Source organism: Ambystoma mexicanum, chromosome 3q (genome assembly GCF_040938575.1).
Source record: "Ambystoma mexicanum isolate Mex_15411 chromosome 3q, UKY_AmexF1_1, whole genome shotgun sequence".
Taxonomy (NCBI): Eukaryota; Metazoa; Chordata; class Amphibia; order Caudata; family Ambystomatidae; genus Ambystoma; species Ambystoma mexicanum.
Window position 1 is genome coordinate 867,975,111 of NC_090926.1, and position 18,819 is coordinate 867,993,929.

General features: G+C 42.8%; 1 protein-coding gene across 1 annotated transcript in view; it reads left to right on the forward strand.

The window, feature by feature from the left end:
* The window catches only part of ATAD5 (ATPase family AAA domain containing 5), a 648,582-nt gene that overhangs the window by 394,488 nt on the left and 235,275 nt on the right, over positions 1 to 18,819 (forward strand). Inside the window, exon 18 of the mRNA XM_069654960.1 lies at positions 1,455 to 1,519. Coding sequence (XP_069511061.1) covers positions 1,455 to 1,519 — 65 coding nt within the window. The remainder of the gene's footprint in view (positions 1 to 1,454; positions 1,520 to 18,819) is intronic.

Consider the following 18,819-nt stretch of genomic DNA (forward strand, 5'->3'; position numbering starts at 1 on the left):
ACACAGGGATGTCTGTCAGATTTCCAAAAAGTTTAAATGCCTTCTCTTGGATAAACTGTTTCCCAGAGCAGTAAGGTGAAATGGACTTTACTTAAATTTGTAGCTTTCTAGACCCAGCACACACCATCTTACAATAGAGTGCTGGAGGGGCTACTTCAGCTCATATAGACTTTTTCCCCGTTGACCTTGGCTTAACCTGTAATACTTAATGATTCTGCTTAGGGGATCCAAAAGTATATGCCTGCTTAAGAATATTTGTGGTCTCTTGTTTTTTCTAATAACCTTTTCCTTTGACCAAGTTCTAAGAGTATTCTAAATGTACAGTACGATATTAATGTCCCCTGCACCCTAATTCTTGAAGTCACCTGAGGGTGTAGGTTTTGGCGCTGTGCCATCCCAAAAGGGTCCGTACTGATTTAGAATCTGTCGTTTTTAAATGTATTTGTTTGTTGCTTTTTATATTGCTCCCTTCCGAAGAAGTCTTATTCAAACTGACTGATAAATTAATTATTGTTTATTCAAGAAACCTTGTGTAAGTGTATTTGAATACTTGTCACTGTGAATCTCTAACTCCCCCACAGCTCACATTGACCCCTCTTGAGATAAGCCTGGCTGCTCAACACACTAGCAACCTGTGTAGTACAGACTTCTACCAAAGGTTGGGTTCCTATTGCCAGGAGGTCAGGGTTGTTGTAGTGCACCCAAAGGCTACTGCATACAATCTTGCCTAACAAAGCCTAAAAATGATAAATCTCCCCAAATATTGCCCTCTCACAATCTCACACCAAACCTTGCAGGTTGCAATGTACTAGTTCCGATCCGTACAGCAAGAGTCATCAATTGCAAACATTTCCATGGGTTTCTGAAGCACACTTCAGTCAATTCTCAAGCACACCACTCAACAAAAGATCCTGCTAATCTCAAAACCTACCCAAGACGGGGACAGAAGACACTGGTTTATACAAACCACTTCAAAGTGTCCAGCCTCTGTCCATGAGGGACCCAGCCTCCCAAGTGCATAGTCCTCCCAAGTTTCCTTTTTAAGGTACATATAAATTGTCCTTATTCTGTGTATGGTGCCAAAAGACAAACTTGGAGTGTCTACATTTGAGGCATTTTCCAACCACATGTCCTACGTGAACTCTCACAATTTTAACAGGGCAACATCTCCTGCTTTTCCTTCAAATCCTTTGTGTTGGCAAAACTTCATCTGTAGAGTAAAGTTGATGCAATTGTATGTCAATGGTTGTTATTCCCATTTGTTTGACCTTCGACCAGTAACCGCCCGCTGATCTTCGTATGGACTACTGCTCCGAAATGTGTTGCTTTTCTCAATATTTTTTTACTATACACAAATGATAGGTTATGAAAGATTGTGGGGATTATGTTGTCATTAAAAATAAAAGCCTGAATCTCACAAATGATAAACTTTTTAAATCAAATTTCTATTGCAGATCCAACCTTTAGTTTGGTGTTTGATGGCTTCTTTGAAGACATTTATTTCAAAACTCCTTCTCCAGTAAGTTATTGCATTTTACTTGTGATATTAATATACAAATACAACTGCTTCGTTCCAAAGCGCAAGGGGTTTGTGTTGGTGCTATACTATATAGGTAGCGTTGAACGTTTTCGAATCAGTGTGGCCGTCAAGTCTGCAGTTGGAAGGAGCTACTTGTCTTGCTGGTCTGTTTTCTACTTTCATTGAGGGATCTGAAAGTCCCTCCCATCATTCCATCCAAGTGTGCGGGACTGTTGGGGCCACTGAACCAGTCTCTTCGAACTTTAAGCTGGTTTGCTGCAAGCCTTTCTGAGCTACGGTCTGCCGCTGCGAGCACCGTGAGTACCAAGCGCATAGTGTTTGTCCTTTTTCTTTTCTCCTCAGGGCGACTGTGCGGCGTGAGCCCTGAGGCGTGTAATATATATATATATATAGAGAGATGGAGGGGGATGGCGGGCGATGGAGGGAGATGGAGGGGGAGATGGAGGGATATTGTTTCTTTTTTTTTACCCTAGACCGCAAGAAAATATTTGACCGCATTGCTTTTTAAGAGCTGTGGGAGCCTTATTACATTATCATTGCAGCGTACTTGAGGTCTAAAATGTAATCGCTGATCAGCTCGTGGGCTAATTTGCAATTGCTTTTGGTGATTGTCGGAAAAGCAACCTTTTGAGTTAGCTGCTCTGCTGGGCAGCCTAGTTTCTTGATTTGGATTTGGCCTTTATAGTTGACTCCTGCTAAAGGGCAACTACAGGAGTTGTCTTAAAACTATGGTTGCTTTGACACTTGCCGCCAAAGACAGTCCGTCCAGTCTGAGTGAGGCTCATGGGAACACAACTGCTAACGGGCCTATTCCTGGTCCTGGTGTGGAAAAAGATTCTAAGGAAACCATGAAAACTGCGGAACTGCAAGAAATGGAAATTGTTGCAGCCATCCTGCACAACCTGGGTGGGGGGGTGGATGTAATGAGTTGAATTCAGGCTAATTAGGGGTGGATGTAATGAGTTGAATTCAGGCTAATTAGCTATAAGCAAAAGAGTACTCGTGCAGGGAAGAACAAAAATGCGATGAAACCTTTAGTACCCTGTGACTTGTGTGCCTACCTAACCACAACTCCTATTGCTGGGAAAAGAACTACCATGTTTTAGAAGGTTGTCAGCTCAAGTAATGAAATCGGGTTTTCAACAAAAAGTTTAGCATCACTGGTCCACTCAAATGTGAATGAAATTACTGATTTGAGTAAGATCGAACATGTTGACTCTATTATTGATTTGAGCCATTCTGATTTAGTAAATGTCGTTCAACAAACGTGTGACCATACCGGCTTGTGCTCCCCACAGTTACTGGATGAGATTGGCGTATCTAGAAATTATTCTAGAATTCCGGACAATAGTAGTTCAGATTTGTTTGGAGGGGCAGTGGGTATGCATCATACACTCAGAGGTAGTTGAACGCATTAGGTTAACTTCTCCGACTGTGTCAGCATTAAATATGGTTTTGAGCTCTTGTAACCATAAACGGAAGCATGAAACAGTGGCAGTGGTGTAACAGGTCTGAGTAAACAACCAGAACTCCAAAAAGATAATCTAATTATTTAAGATTGAGTAAGAAAAAAACTCTGCCATAACATTTATTAGGAACCTTACTATTAAGGATGTTCTTTGAGGTGGAATTCTACAAGACTGGAGGAGGGAGGGTCTGAGTTCCAATGTGACGAGAGGCGATTGACACTGTTGCTACGATTAGTGCAGACCGAAACTGGATGGGGTGAAACCACCTACAACCTTTGATGTAATTAAAGGGAGTGTGCATACAGATAGCGTAGGGATGCTTGGCATTTGTAAAAAATACTACCTGTACTATAAGCTCACAGACAGATGCGCCTTGTAACCTCGCCACTAAAAGGCATACTACGAACTGATGGGAGTGCCAATGCCTCCCCTTCGGTTCTCCTGAGGTCTGTGACTTAAGTCGCACATACTACTTGGCCGGGCCCCTGACATTCTGATAGATTTGACCCTCAGCAAAAAGATCAACTCAAAATGAGTGGTGGGGATTGAGTTTATTTTTTAATGATTATTTTTATTTTTTTATTTTTTTGGGGACATCAACCTGCACAGAATGTACTGGTGGTCACTAAGCCTGTCTGCTTGCTGGGTGGTCTGAATAAATTAAAGTTGGACGAGGTAGAAGTCTACCCTGAAAGAAATGTGTAAATTGTTAAACAAATTGACGTTGCCTGGTAGGAGGGGCGATCTGAAAACTCCAGAGAAAGTACATGATGAGGTTAAATGTGATTGTAATAGGAGGTTTGATAATCCAAAAAACCTTCCTAAGGGTCCTGTCCAATTTATGAATAGGGAAGCATCACGGGGAAAGCACCCATGTGAAAAAAAATGGTCAATACACCACTGTGTTGAAGGGTGCAAGGAGTATGGATGGTGGAGGTAGCGGTTTCTGCTCTACAAAATAATAGGACTTTCTCAGAGAATAGGGACAATGCTGCGTGAGCAAGGACAAGTAATACGCTGTCTTTGGTAAATTTCCATGGAGAACATGCCCAAGTCTGCTTAAACCGCGGTAATGTCCTTGTATTATTCTGAGATTCCATCTTTAGCAGCTTTCGCTGATCTGGAAAGAGTTGCATTTCCGGATCCAAGCCAAACTAATAAATGTACTCTATACTTTACATCATTGCTGGTAAGGGAAATGGTTCTGTTGGAACATTTGAAATTGGAGAAGTTGGGCTTTTCAATTATACCATGTGAGGAAAGCGATATGGAGGGGAAGTGAGAGGAGCCGGCTAGAGCTCTGAGAATCCGAGCATATACTACTGGCATGGTGGCTGAACGTAACCACCCACAAATAAATAAAGGACAGTGGATTGAGCGGGAGTTACCTCAGCATTATGGCAGTCAACTAGTTCCTGATTTGATTATGTACTGTGCCTCTCCACAGGGATTGATTGACCATACATTTGTGCAATGTCAGGTAGGATTGGGGAACTTAGAATTGAACCCGGACCTAGCATGCACCGAGGGATCAGATGACTTAACTCTGTCTTCTTGGAACTCGAGAGGGAATTGCGATCTTTTTAGCAACAGGATTTTACTACCCTGCTGAATCAATTACATTTTTTTTGCAAGAAACTCGGCTCCTGGAAACACCTGTGCTATATGGATACCTGACTTTTGTCCAGGCAGCCAAGCCTAGTAGATCTGGTCGTCCAGAGAGGGCCTTATTACTGCCGTTCGCTCTTAGCAGACATTATCTGCTGAAATGGTGCCTGACCTCCCATATGGTATTTTAGCATTTGAAATTAGTGGGTCTTGGTGGGGAGCTGAAGGTGCTTCTGGTTAACGTTTGTTAGCAGTCTGTAATTTGGATTTATTCCTAGAAATTGTTGCTCAAACCATTCTGAATTGGTAGTGTAGGAATACGGGGGAATATATAATTTTAGCAGGAGACCTAAATTCCAATTGCAGTGACCATGAAGTCGAAATTATACCCTGGATGAGAACACATCTCGGACCAAAAAAGTTAACGGTAAAAAGTGGTTTGTGGCTTTTTCCTCATTGGATCTTCAGGTCTTAAATGGACAGGTCAAAGGGGATATCCCCAGCCAACTGACCTGGTTTAGGGGAAATTGTAAGTCCACTCTGGACTATGTTTGTAGACCACACTTTGTTTCAGTATTGCACTAAATTTTCCCCATTGAAAAACTCTTGGAGTGACCACTCAGTTTTAAGAGCTGTTTTTGGAGTAACTGTTTGCAATAGTCTTAGGGGTGGCTAAAAGTTAACTCAGGAAATCGAGTGCGCTGGACAGATCCAAATATCTTAACTTAATTTCGATCCTTGCAGAGGTGATGAGCCAATCCACCTTTGAGTGGAAATTAGAGGTTTCTAACAGATCTCACTTCGACTCCTCTCTGGCTGCGATTATCGCTAGGGTTCCCTCTACTAATGTTAACTGGAAGAAATCTGGGAGCCGCCATGCAAACTGTTTTCATAATGATCTGGCTAGTAGAAAACAGCAAATTAGTACTCCTGAGGAGTATATATAAATTTGGTTGGGGGGTGGATGGGTGTAAGTAGTTTGAAGGCAGCTAGATTGGTTAAACAACATTATTGGAACTACTGTAAATCTGTTTGGGTTAAACACCGCCAGAAGGATGCTGAAGTTATGTTGCATACTGTTATAAAGAGGGATGTGGCATGTTTTTGGGCTCTGGCTAACGGGCTTAAGTCTGCTATTTCGGAAATGAAATTTTGTTGACGAATCTGCTTGGGTAGAGTACTTCCAGGATCTGTGTTCTTTGAATCTTCTACGGATTTCTCGAGTGATCCACCGTATGAAGGGTCGATTTATAATAAGACTTTTGATGTAGTGGACATTGTAAGGGTGATTCCCCCTAGCAAACGTTTGAGGGCCTTAATGGCCTTACTAATACCCTAAGGGCAGACCCGGCTACCTGCGCCAACGTTCTTTCAAGTTTGTTCAGGAGTGTGGTACACTCCTGCACTATTCCTGAATCTTGCACACAGCACTGGTAGTGCCTATTTAAAAGAGAAGTGCGAAATGTGACCCCCAGAAATTAGACCAATTTCTTTATTGGGCATTGACAGCAAGGTATTCGCCTCTCCTATTGTTAAAGCATCTGGAAGTCTGGGCAGTCTCTGTGGGTCGTCACAGTAGATTTCATACCGGTTTCCAAAATGGGCATTCTACAAACATCAATTGATGTGTCTTGAGGACTTTGCAGGAAGTGGCATGGGGGAAGGGTGAAGCGGTCTGCACTTACGTGGCTTCGATTGACCGCTCGCCAGTCTTTCACTGCATTGATCGTAATAGACTGTCGTTGAAGTTGGACGATTGGGGGCTGCCGAGAGGTCTTTTGAAGCAGATCATGTGGTTGAATGCATGAGAAGACAGGTATTCGTTTAAGGCTGAGTCGTGCTGGGGAATTTTTCCATGATGTATTCCAACACGTACTGGACTGAGGCAAGGGTGCGTTTTTGTCCCCTGTCTAGTTCATCTGTATGTCTCAGACCTTCAAGAAAGTCTGTTACCAGCTTCGCTTGTTGCCCCGACTGTGGTGGGGGAGAAGGTCGTATGGTTGGCTTACGCCGACAACTTTCTCCTCTTCGCCAGTTAGAGGAAGGATCGGTTTACAGAGACTGCTGAGGACTTTCAAGATCTATGCTAATAGTAACCATCTGCTAATCAACCCCAACAAGACAAAGATCCTGAGGCTGGCGAGGGCACTGAAACAAACTAAAGTCGGTTGGTCTTTGGCATATGCCAGGATAGAATGCACAAGAAGGGTTGTGTATTTGGGTTAATTCAAAAGGCAGTTTAGGGAATCAAATTGTGAGGTGCGATAGGAAGTTTGGTAAATTCTCGACCAGACATGCATTTTTGTTTTACGAAGGAAAGATGGTTCCTAAGCTAATTTACGGTCTTGAATTGTGGAATGAAGGAATGTACCGAACTCTAGATCTTGTGGCGGCAACTATCTGGCGATGCACTCTGCCCCTTCCTAAATCTGTTCCATTGCCAGCTATTCGGTATGAACAGGGGCTACTATCTGTGCGACTCAGTTAGCTGGAGAATGTTATCTTTGTTTAGGGGCATTATGGGTGCCCATGCAGAATCGCTGTACGGAGAAATAAAAAAACACTATGGAATTGGGTGTATGCTCTGCACTGAACTTTGCTGTGAAAATCTGTTGCGTGAAGTGAACTTGGAATTAGATGACTTTCTTCTAATTCCGTACCGGGTTAAGAAGGCTTTGTTTGCTCTCGACTGGGTAGGCACATTAGACACTCTTCATGCTTACACCTAAAAGAACATGCAAAACGAGGCTGCCTTCCACACTATTTAAAGTTGTTTCCAAGACATGACTTTAGAAGTCTTATGTTGAAGTTTAGGTTTACTATCTTGCACATCAGAGACCCTCCCATGGAGAGGGCAGATGACACAAACTAACGCGTACTGTAGATTGTGTAAACTGGAGCAGGAGAGCATGAAGCACTTGGTTCTCTATTGCCCTGCCCTAGCGGTCCAGAAAATTTCCTTTTTAAGCAAGTTACTGACTAAAATTGAATGGTTGAATGACGAAGAGCTCTGGAAGAACTGTGTAAGTTTTCTGAATAGATCTGATCTATCTATGGCAGGGTTTCTAAAGTCTCTGAATTTGAACCAAATGTAATATAAAGTGAGTTTTCTTTCTATATGTTTTACCTTTTGACTCTGAAGGACTGATTGATTGTAGGTAGATTAGTTTAAGGGCTACGAAATTTGTACAATTGTATGAAATGGTTGAATTTGTGTTGATGAAAAAGGAACACATTTTTAATTTTTTTCCCTTTTAGTTATTTAACTGACTATTGTAAAGGTTCATTTTTAACCATGAAAAATAAAAATAAATGTATGATATACATGCTTTGTTTTTTACTGGTTTTAACTTTGCATTCTGGGACTTGTAGTCCTTGGTTTACAATGGGGAAATCTAGGACTCAAATTCACAGAATGTTATTTGAAAACCAGGCCTGGCTTTGCATCTCACAAATGGAATGGGGCATATTGGCATATTTGTTTATGCAAGACCAAAAGTTCCATTCAACACTAACCTTTAGTCCAAGTCTAATGGCGGTTATTTTGTGGGTTTCACAGGCTGGTATCGGATTGATTGCAGTAATGTGCATTCTGCGGCACGCCTGGGATGTGCACGCATGGACCTCTGTAAATCCAGCACATCTGTCCAACATTGCCCGCATGAAAGATTAAGTGGAATAGGGATGTTGCCATATATGATCATGGTTAATGCATGAATGACTGAGAACGGAATTTGTCAAAGAGGGCTGGGCTTTTTGAAAATGCTGTCTGGGTTGAATGAATTAATCAGTTACTGCACTTCTATAGTACTCTCTACCCTAGATGGGTTATCTTGGTGTTGATGACCTTGTTCCATCACATGGACTTTGTATTGGGTCCTAAAAAAGGGGGTCTAAAGGTTTGTATGGTGAGGACTGTGTAAATTCAAAAGGAAGCATTCGAGGTTTATGCTGCTTGCTCTACAAGCCACCTGCTGCCCTTGTGGAACAAATAGGATTTTGCATTAGCCGGCAGGCCTGATCTGGTTTCGACGGGTCTTCTGGGGCAGAGGGGTGTAAAGCCTGATTATTTGTTGCAGAGATATTTTAATGCAATGCACCCCATTCAAAAGATTTCCCCATCCATTGTTTTGTTTTTGCAAGACATTCTTGTAAGCCCCCAAAGTCATCCTCTGCTGCGTGAACTTCATGTAAATCTGGCTATTTTCTGCATATTAGCATATCTGTATATAATCATAGGCCAGGTATAAATTGAACAGCACAGGGGATTGTGGCGACAGTTGAGGAACCTCATACTGAAAAACTTGGCTGAGTTCTGAAAAGACCCTTACTGAAGAAACTAGCCGTGGTCGTGAAGGAAAGGCTGAAGCCATTTAATTGCAGAAGGGGAAGCAGTTGGAGTAAGATCTTGTGGTCCATTATGTCAAATAGTGCCGAGAAGCCAATCGTGATTAGGAGGATTCCAGCCTCATCAACCAACCTAATGATATCATCCCAAAATACTTGTAGAGCTATTTCAGGGCTCTCGGGTCAGAATCCTGATTGCAAAATGGAGAGACCGTATTTATGGTTCAGGATCTTCAGTTTTTGGACAATATTATTATGAATTAAGCCAAGACATAAATAATAAACAATGTGCCTAAAGTTGACTAGGGTTGAGTTTGCCATTTTTAGGAGTATGGAACTGCCTCAATTTTCAAAACTTCGCCGATCTGCCAGTCTTCAAAGCGGAGGATTATACATTTACTTATGGGATGAGCCAAAACACTTCTCAGCAGTTAGGCAGATGGATCTACTGCAGAGTCTTTAGGTTTTAAGAGTTAACATGGAGGACATTTGATATGGGTTTTGAGCACCAAACAATCATAGTTCGTTTTGCATTTGGGTAGTGGGTGTACGGTTTAGCAGTCATGACCAAACCTGTCCTTGGCATTCCAATTTTTCAAAGACATTTTCACATAGCTGAATTGAGGGTAGAACAGTGGTAGAACAGCGTTTCAGTGTTGGTACTCGTGTGACCAAGTGGGTGCTGCTTGCCTGGTAAAGGGGCCTCATCCTTTTGACCAGTCGCTCTTTTTCTGGATAGCTTTTTCATTTTTCTTAGGATGAGTGTTCTAATTAGTTGTATCCTCTACTTGTAGTTGTTGGGACCATTTGGTTTCCAACCTGCTCTTTTGTTTAGGGATTTTGCCCAGTTTATTTTCTGGGATTCTAAGTTTGTCATAAAAGGAAAAAAAGGTTTTTTAAAGCTTTTTGAGTGTTAGGCTGGCCCATGGGCAGTTGTTGGCACGGCTGGGCTTGGCTTCGAGCTTGTGGAAGAGCGTACGTAGCATTGCAAATGAGATAGTCTCCTGAACATTTATGCTGGCTTTTTGGTTTCTAGACTGGCTGTCTGATGCTTCTTGATGTGTTCACCTAAGCAGCATCTTAGAGTTTTATTTTCCAGAGATCTATGGTCCTTTTTAAGGACCCCTTAACACAGATTTTTCTCTACTCTACCCCTTTTTGGGTTCTGAATTTTTTTTTTTTTGGTCCAGTGATACCTCTGCTGAAGTACCCCCCTATCACTACAAAACTTGTAACTTTATTTTTTAGTGGGCATGGCCCCATGGTAGCAAAGTTGGCTCCCTGACATGGGTGCTTTATAAATCCCCATTTTGGCCCTTGGGCGATCAGATCACCCTGCATTAGTTTTACACAGTAGGCTGGTATCGGCTGTAATTTAGTTTCTGCTTCACTAGAGGTTGTAAGCAGGCTTACCTCCTAGGTAGCCTCATGTAGCATTTTGGTAGCCCTTGGGGTATCCATATACTTAAGTTCTGCTCCCTGCCATTTTGTTTTAGGGCCTGTATTTCTCTAGAGAGACCAGGAGGCAGGCCAACAAAGGCTGTTGTGCACACATGTCTTTATGAGCGCAATTATGCACCGCCTATGGTGATTTGAACTGGTCCAGGAAAAAATTATGGGAGGGGTGGTACCTGATTTGGTTTTGTGCAGGGAAGCCCAATCATAGATACTGTAATACAATAAAGGTCTAACACACCTGATGCTTGTCTAGTGCAACACCCTTTACATTAAGAACGAAATTAAAGTGTAACTGGAGTGTATAGGAGTCCTAGGTGCTGGACAAGTTTCAAAGGCAGGACAGAGATTCTCTAGCTGTCACTGAGTCTCCTTCGGTTGAGCTGATGTGCCGCTAATAGGACGAGACCCAAGTTGTTCTTGTTATGTTAAAGTATAATTAAACACTTCGTAATAGTAACACACTTTATTCACCCAAAAATAAAGACTCTGTATCCCAATTATACATAAAACTATACATAAAAAGGGGCTGGTAAGGCTACACCAGACTGCTTGTGGCAAAACCTATTTTATTAGCCAGTATTCTGTGTGCTTCTATTCCGTGCCCCAATGGATCTGTTCAAATCTAGTGAAGCCACCTCATCGGATCAGAGGTGGACTAGTCCATGTTCTTCGTCCCCAGTGATCGGATATCATACTTTACCTTTACTCAAGTCTGTTTCGTCTACCAGTTTCAGTGGTACAAGCTATTGTGCTCACTTTAATCAGGACAGTCTAGTATTGTGAATACTCACTACTCTTCTGTTTGCTCGTGTGATTTATTTTTCACATAGCAGCAATCCTTATTAGATTAGAGACTGCACCCGTGTCCCTGCAAGGCAAATATCAGAGAATCATGGTGGTGGTGCATATTATAGGCATAAATGTCCCGGGAGTCGTGAAGTAGTTGCGACTCCTGTGTATATGCCTTGTCAAAATGAACACAAATTCCACATATAAATGACACTCGTCACTTACAGCTTGTTAGTGCTTAGACTTCCATGAGTGGTTTAGGGGTATTAACATGAACTGTGCACGCAGTGCTGACCTGTATGGCTGTGCAGAGATCCCCATCTCCAGTTGTATTCAATTGCAGGCGATATTTGAATTACTCAGTGGACTGTCAGTATTCCATCTCTCCATGTGATTCCTTCCATGCCCATAAAGGGAGAACCGAGAGAGGGGAGGACATTCTGTGTCCAAGAATACTCTTTCATTTGCAACACTCGAAGTGAGTGGCACCATATATATGGTGCACTTTATATAATTTATTTTTAAACTGCCGCCGAAAAACTCTTAAGAATTGTATTTATGGTACATGTTCATAAACCTGTATTTATGGTACATGTTCATAAGCCTGTACCCATAGTTAAAAGTTCCCCCCTCGTCTTTCCGTGTTTGTCCGTGTGCTGGGCACGACGTACAGTTCTACTGGCTAGGAACTTCTGAGTTACTACCTTCTCCGTCTCGGGCCACCTTGCGGATCATGTGATTCTGTTAGATCACACGTCATGCCGTAATGGCGCAGAGGATCGCGTGCGTGCATCACGTTAGTCAGATGTCACACAAAAATAGGGTCAGGCACGGCAGGCAGAGTACTAAGCACTGTAGATTGCTGCTCTAGTCTATGCAAGATTGTTTTTTTTTTGAATGAGCGTCTCCAACATTTAAGGGGCAGCCAGACCTAGACAAATCTACACCCCAAATAGACACAATCTTAGCTCAACTATTTTGATTTTTTTTCTCCTCCATAGAAAGTGTTAAGGATTCTTTTCTTTCTAATGTGTGCCGCTGCTCTTATGGGCAAACGCACGAGAACCACTGCTCTAAATACTCAAAAGACTTATGAGATAATGTTCATTTATATGTGGATTTTTTCTGTTAATTGTGACCAGGCATAAACAAGAGTCGCAACTACTTTGTGACTCCCTGTGGATGTACGCCTATAATGCGCAACTGCACCATGAATCTGATATTTGCCTTGCACGGCCACGGTCTCTAATAAGATTACCTCTGTGAAAAAAATCACACACATGAACGCACAAACAGAAGACTAGTGAGTATTCACAATACTTTGTAAGGAAGACTGTCCTGATGAAAGTGGGTGCAGTAGCTTGTACCACTGAAACCGGTAGACAAAACGGACTAGGGTAAAGTCTGAGATCTGATCACTAAGGACGAAGAACATGGACTAGTCCACCTCTGATCTGATTCGGCGTTTTCACTAGATTTTAATAGATATCCATTGGTGCATGGAATATAAGCACACATACTTTTGGCTAATAAAATAGGTTTTGCCACAAGCAATCTGGTGTAGCCTTACCAGCCACTTTTTTTAAATGTATAGTTTTATGTATAATTGGAATACGGAAAGTCTTTTATTGATGGGTGATTGAAGTGAGTTACTATTACGAAGTGTGTGATTATACTTATTAAACAAATCAGAATCAAGAACAACTTGTCTCGTCCTACTCTTCAATCCACTTTTAGATAGGCGGCACATCAGCGCAGCCTAAGGAGACTCTGACCGGTAGGGACAGCTAAACACTCTTGCTGTCCTGCCTTTGACACTCTTTTCCAGCACCTGGGACTTATGCACTCCAGTCACACCTTAACTTCAATCTGAATGTAGAGTTTGTTGCACTAGATAAGTATCGGGTGTGTTGGCGCTTGAACTGGTCCAGACCAGTTCCTGGCTATGGGTCAGCCATTTCACTTCCTGTGGATGTGGTCTGGGTTGACTGGATGATTTCAGGGTCCAAAGATTGGCTGGCAGCTAACCCTTTTGAACCGCTTACTGTGATTGGTGGGCTAGATTATGCACGCTCCTCTGTGTAGGTATCATACGTACGTGCACATATATTATAGGGAGACCATGAACATATGCTTGTGACAATTTTTTTGGCAGGCATGTAATTACTTTCTTGCTTGAGGATTCCTGCCAATTCTTTGGGCTGTTTGTTTAAGAACCAGATCCTTCCATACTGGCTGGACCTTGTGGCCTGTGCTGATCGCCAGTTCTTGCTTACGGCAGCAGATTGTCCTTTTTTAGCCTGCACCGCATCCTCCTACTGCCCCTCCCCCCCTTGTTGCTGGGGCCAGGCCTTCAATACTGGGCCCGTCTCTGGGCTGATTTTCCACTGACTGTTTACTGCCTCTGTTGTCCCACTTTGAAAGTTTGAAGTTGCTTATACCTGGGAGGGTATTAAGACCCTCATCCCTGCCTCAATTTCTCCACTTAACCGTCCTGTAGTCGTCTTCGTGGAGCCCTCTTCTATAGGTGTGCTCCTTTCTTTGATCAGCGAGTCACCGTAACCCGCTTTGCCATGTTTTCTTGCCTTTCTGGTGTCATCCTCTCCATTGCTTCTGCTTCTGGCTCGAGTGTCCCTCTCCTACTACAGGCGATTGTTCTTTATTTCCGTTATCTTGGTCGTTCTGCAGTGCAAGTCTCCTGGCTGTTCAGATCCTGTAAAACACAATTAGGGTTCTTGTAAAGTCAGTTCAAGAAGCCACAAAACACCAGAACTATGTATACCTTCCTCATAGCCGGTCAAGTGGCACAGCGAGTAGAGCGCTCGCTTTGACATCCGTGCAGAGCTTGCTAACGCAGGTTCGAATCCCGGCAGGGCCAAACTTAGCCTTTCATCCTTCCGAGGTCGATAAATGAGCACCACACACACACCGTGGGCAGTAATAAGCAGCGCTCAGATACCTGAGGGTTCGTAGCGCTATATAAATGCTAAAAATATTAAATTATTATTATTCCTCTGTGCCCGTCGTTGATGGGTTTACTCTTGATAGTTGGCCTCTGGGGTCCCCGGGGCCCATGTACAAATCCTTTTGCAGGCGTACTTTAACCACATTTTCCAATTGGCTTCCATTGAGGCTGCTTTTTGCTTGCGCTGCATCTCAAACCTGCATCTGGAGCTCTTTATTGGTGTTTACTCTTAGCGTACGTGGGGGGGGGGGGGGTTTACTTGCCAACAAGTCATCACTTACCTGCCTTTTCTCCATACAAGTGGATCTGTCTATTGACTTTTTCCCGTTGATTCCTATGGGCAACATTTTTCTCCCCTAAAGCTCTTACCTAGTGGTTTAAGGGATACTTACCTGCCCTAGGAAATGTCCTCCATCCATCCTGGGTCCAGTGACCCTTAGGCCAAAACCTGCACCTTTAGCTTAAACCTGTAATCTTGCAGTCCTATGCTCATGTGAATGCCCGTTTACAATGCAACTAATTTTAGTGACACTAGTGTTAGGACAGTTTTTCTGAAGTCCAACTAAGGGCTTAGTAAAACCATACAACGGAGACAGTACAATAAGGCTGTACCACTGGAGTATATGGTAGCGTAGACAGAGCAGCCAGGCTTATGTTAGGGGGGAGAGTGGGCTGTAGAATCTGTACAAAGAAATTGCTGTACACATTTGATCCAAAAACACAAACACTATTGTCGAAATAAAGGGTTTATTTAAATACAAGTAGACAAAGGTAAATCTTGGATAAATAAGTACTATCACATTATATATAAGCACAATTATAAAAACACAACACTATGCTTCAAAGTAGACAGAGAAAAGCATAGACCTTATTTAGAAAACTAACAGTATTTCTAGGTAAGTCGGACCTTATCAAACACATTTAGTATATGACACACCAATTGATGGGGAGTAAAACCACAAGTTACTTTTAGACTACTTTCAGTAATACAAGGGTAGTAGACCCTGTCAGTTATGCAGTGACACTCAGTTAAGGAATCACATAATCAACCAACCCTATTACCAGGAATCTTTTCTGAATAGTGGAACACAGATTGAAGGAACAGAATATACATATAACTACTTTGAGGATGACAGTTATTCTAACTGGGTAAGACCTTTAGGTGTAATATTCAATTGCAGTTGTTTTTCAGCTCAGTGGAACATAGACTAAGATAAGCAAAAACTCTTTACACTAATTTAGGATTCATCAGGCAGACCAAGTTCACCTAAAGAACACTTTTCAAGAATGGCACACAGATATTTTTTTAGGGTGGCACACAGCTAACTCGAGAAGTAAAACCTATACACTTTTTAAAGGTGGTATCAGCAACTTAAAGGTGTGTATAGACCTAAGACTGTTTGAGCATCTGTACAAAACAGACCAGGGAAAAACCCAATGTTACACTTTATGAATGACTCAATGTTATTCTAGGTAGGTAAAACCTTTGCAGACTTGTGCTAAACAGGTTATACAGCAAGTTAAGGGAAGCAAAGCCTAGTTGGGAAATGAATACACCCATTCTCTGAAAGAAATAGTTAGTGAAGCAAACAGCTTTGCTTTTTGGAAAGCGGCATAACCAATTCACAGGTGAATAAAATAACCTTATAGGTACTTTTCAGAATGGCACAAACACATTCAAGGTAAGAACTTTTGTAACTGCTCACTCTGAGTTACAGTTAACTTAACTCTTTCACAAGTAAGTACTTTTCAACACTTGTACTTTTCAAGACAGATTCCTTTATTCATCCAGTCCTTCTCTATTCTATTGCATGAGTTCACTCAGAGGCAGAAGAGGGACCCTAGTTGTCTAGGTTCCAGCTGTAGGCAGGGTGAGATGGGGTTCTGGTGCAAGTAAGTCAGAGTTCCTGTGTAAGACTGTTCAAACAAGTAAGTAGTTCACTCTAAAGTTTGTTAGGGTCCAGGTACTTCGGAGAAGACACCCAAGGAGGATTCCAGCAATGGGCCTGGTTGAACTGGATGAGAGGACTCCCAATCACAGACCCAAAAGCTTTACAAAAATCGCACAGGCTTAAAGTAGGTAGATACCCTAGCCAACACAGTAACTCGGCACAGAAGAAGAGTTGCAGCACGAAGACTTCAGGATCTGCAGCAAAAAAACAGGTTGATGGATTTCTCTGTCATGAAGGCAGAAGACAGGACTTTGTAAGGGAATTTGCAGCAGGGATCAACGGAGAAGGCTCCAGGCAAGAGTTTTCTCGCGGGTGGATGTGGCTTAGTGGTTTTGGCGCCCTTTTCAGAAGCAGGAAGAAGACTGAATATTGCTGGTCGGATTCTCGTCGTTTGCAAGATCCAGCACTCTGATGAAGGGACTTTTGGAAATCAAAAACTGTCTCTAGTTCCAGCAGGACTCATTGAGGTGCAGAACGGGATGTGTCCCAGTGGCGGAATTCCCGGTCAGGCTCTCAAGAGCCTGTGGAGGGGCAGCTTGCCCTCCAAAGAACCCCACACTGACGTCCGCCCGCCCAGTACACCACTGCCTGTAGCTATGGGTGCCAAGTTTTGGTTTTCGTTACGTGGGCAGAAACACATTTCGCAATTGGGGGTGGGGAGGGTCGAAATTCCCATAGTGCAAAGCTAGGGGGCCGGATCCATCCACCTTTTTAAAAACCATTTAACGGCAGGAATTGGGAGAAAAAAAGCTGCAGCATTTATAGGCAGGTCTAAACCTATAACTCAGCAGCAGTCGCCTAAACTGCTGGGCTGTCTTTGCAGTATTCTGCTTTTGTAATTCCTACTTTCCTGACAGCTCGCCATCAAACAGTTTGGCTTGTCCACGACCTACTCCCAATCAAGGCTGACCACAATAAGGCTGTCATAAACCCCTTTGAAGTGACAAGCACGTGCTCATTTTGCAAGATGCATGTTAACACTTCACTAAGCCAAAGGCAACAGTAGAGGAGGCCAGTCTGAGTGATTCAGAATAGCATGCCAATCCGGATTCTTTTTGGTTGCAAAATGACACGCCTGCCCCGTTCAAAGAGAACGGACGGGTGGGCATGTGGGGGGCGGGGGGTTGGTGACAAGTGCTCAGCTGCCTGAAGGCATTGCCTTCTTAATGTTCTTTGAAATGTGGGAGTACAGTGATTTGTCTGCACATTGTGCTTCAAACATCATTTACAAGGTCATATGTCTGCAGGCAGACCTGCCTATGTTTGAAAATAAAAAACACTGATTTCTGTAGCCCAGCTTCTATAATTACTATAAAGTCGGTCCTCCCCTTTCCCTATATTGAAAAAGGGGACAACCACTTAAAAATAACACAGAATTGGGAAGTGTTAGGCAGGTCTGCCTGCAGGTTGTATTATCAAGAGGTTGTGTTATCAATTGTCTGGAAATATGTCTCCTGCCCGATGATAGGTAGAACATATATTCTTCACTGAAAACACACCCTAAAGTCATGGGGCCTTCTAAATTTCTTTGACGCGCCAGACTGCAGCAGGGCTGGCTGAAGATTTGCCATAGCTCGTGCAGGCCCATTTCAATCTGATGTTTGGGGGCCCCTTAGCCTGGAGCGGAGACAAAGTCTGAGGCACCTGTGGTGTGCAAACAGTTTTTTACAGTTTACAAGAAACCTTTACACTTAAGCAAATTAGAGCAAATACATAAAAATGAAATAATACAACCAAATATACATTCTAATGAAGACAAAGAAATACACCTTGGGGGGCAGAAGAAGGGGATTAATACATCAGATTATCACAAGACTGCCGAACGGCGGGGAACTGAAACATTAAACCTCCACTGAAAAGCTATTAATCCATCTTTAGCAGCAAGGGTCTATTCTGAAGCCACCTGGCTTACAAGGCAACAATTTGATAACCCTTCTAGATGCTGAGGAAGCCCAAGGAAGGTAACGGCCTGAAGGACTCCAGCGAATGCAGCTTGTTGTGTGTAATGTGAGCACTGCAAAGTATGCATTTAAAGTATGGAATATAAGAAGTATTTTGCAATGTCATAAGATTCCTGACTGCCAACATGGGGACAGTTGCTGGTGGACCCTCCCAGGCTTGGGCCCCTTTCAACTGAAAAGGTTGAAAAGCCCCGACTCATCCTGTGGACTGCAGTGATTTGCTACCGTCCCACGCTTCAAGGAGCATTCAAAAGGCATATACCTGCAGGCTATATTCTCAATGCAGGGTTGTGTGCTATGTGGTGTCTGGGAATAATAATTCTCCTGCCCGATGATTGGCTGGAGATGCATTATTCGCAACCATTTGCTAGAAGTTGTCCCGCACGGATAACAACCTGCAGGCATGAGGCCTTCTAAACGTTGTTTGAATATCCATGTGATAAATGAATTGTGCCTGCGCTGCACGGTTAAAAAGGCCCAGAGATCACCTCAGTAAAACATTTTTTGTTAGTTGCAACTGCGCCTTATTTAGGCAATTGCTATGTTGCAATTAACTGCTCATCCCTTTAAAAAATATAGATATACAAATTGCTACTCATTTAGATCGGATTGTTTTCTTGGCTATTTCAGCTAATCAATTTTGCAAAACTAATTTATGCCTTGCAGTATGCCTGAAAGGAACCAGTTAACACTGGGGGTGCTGGCTGTCCAGATTGGACATCCACCCCTC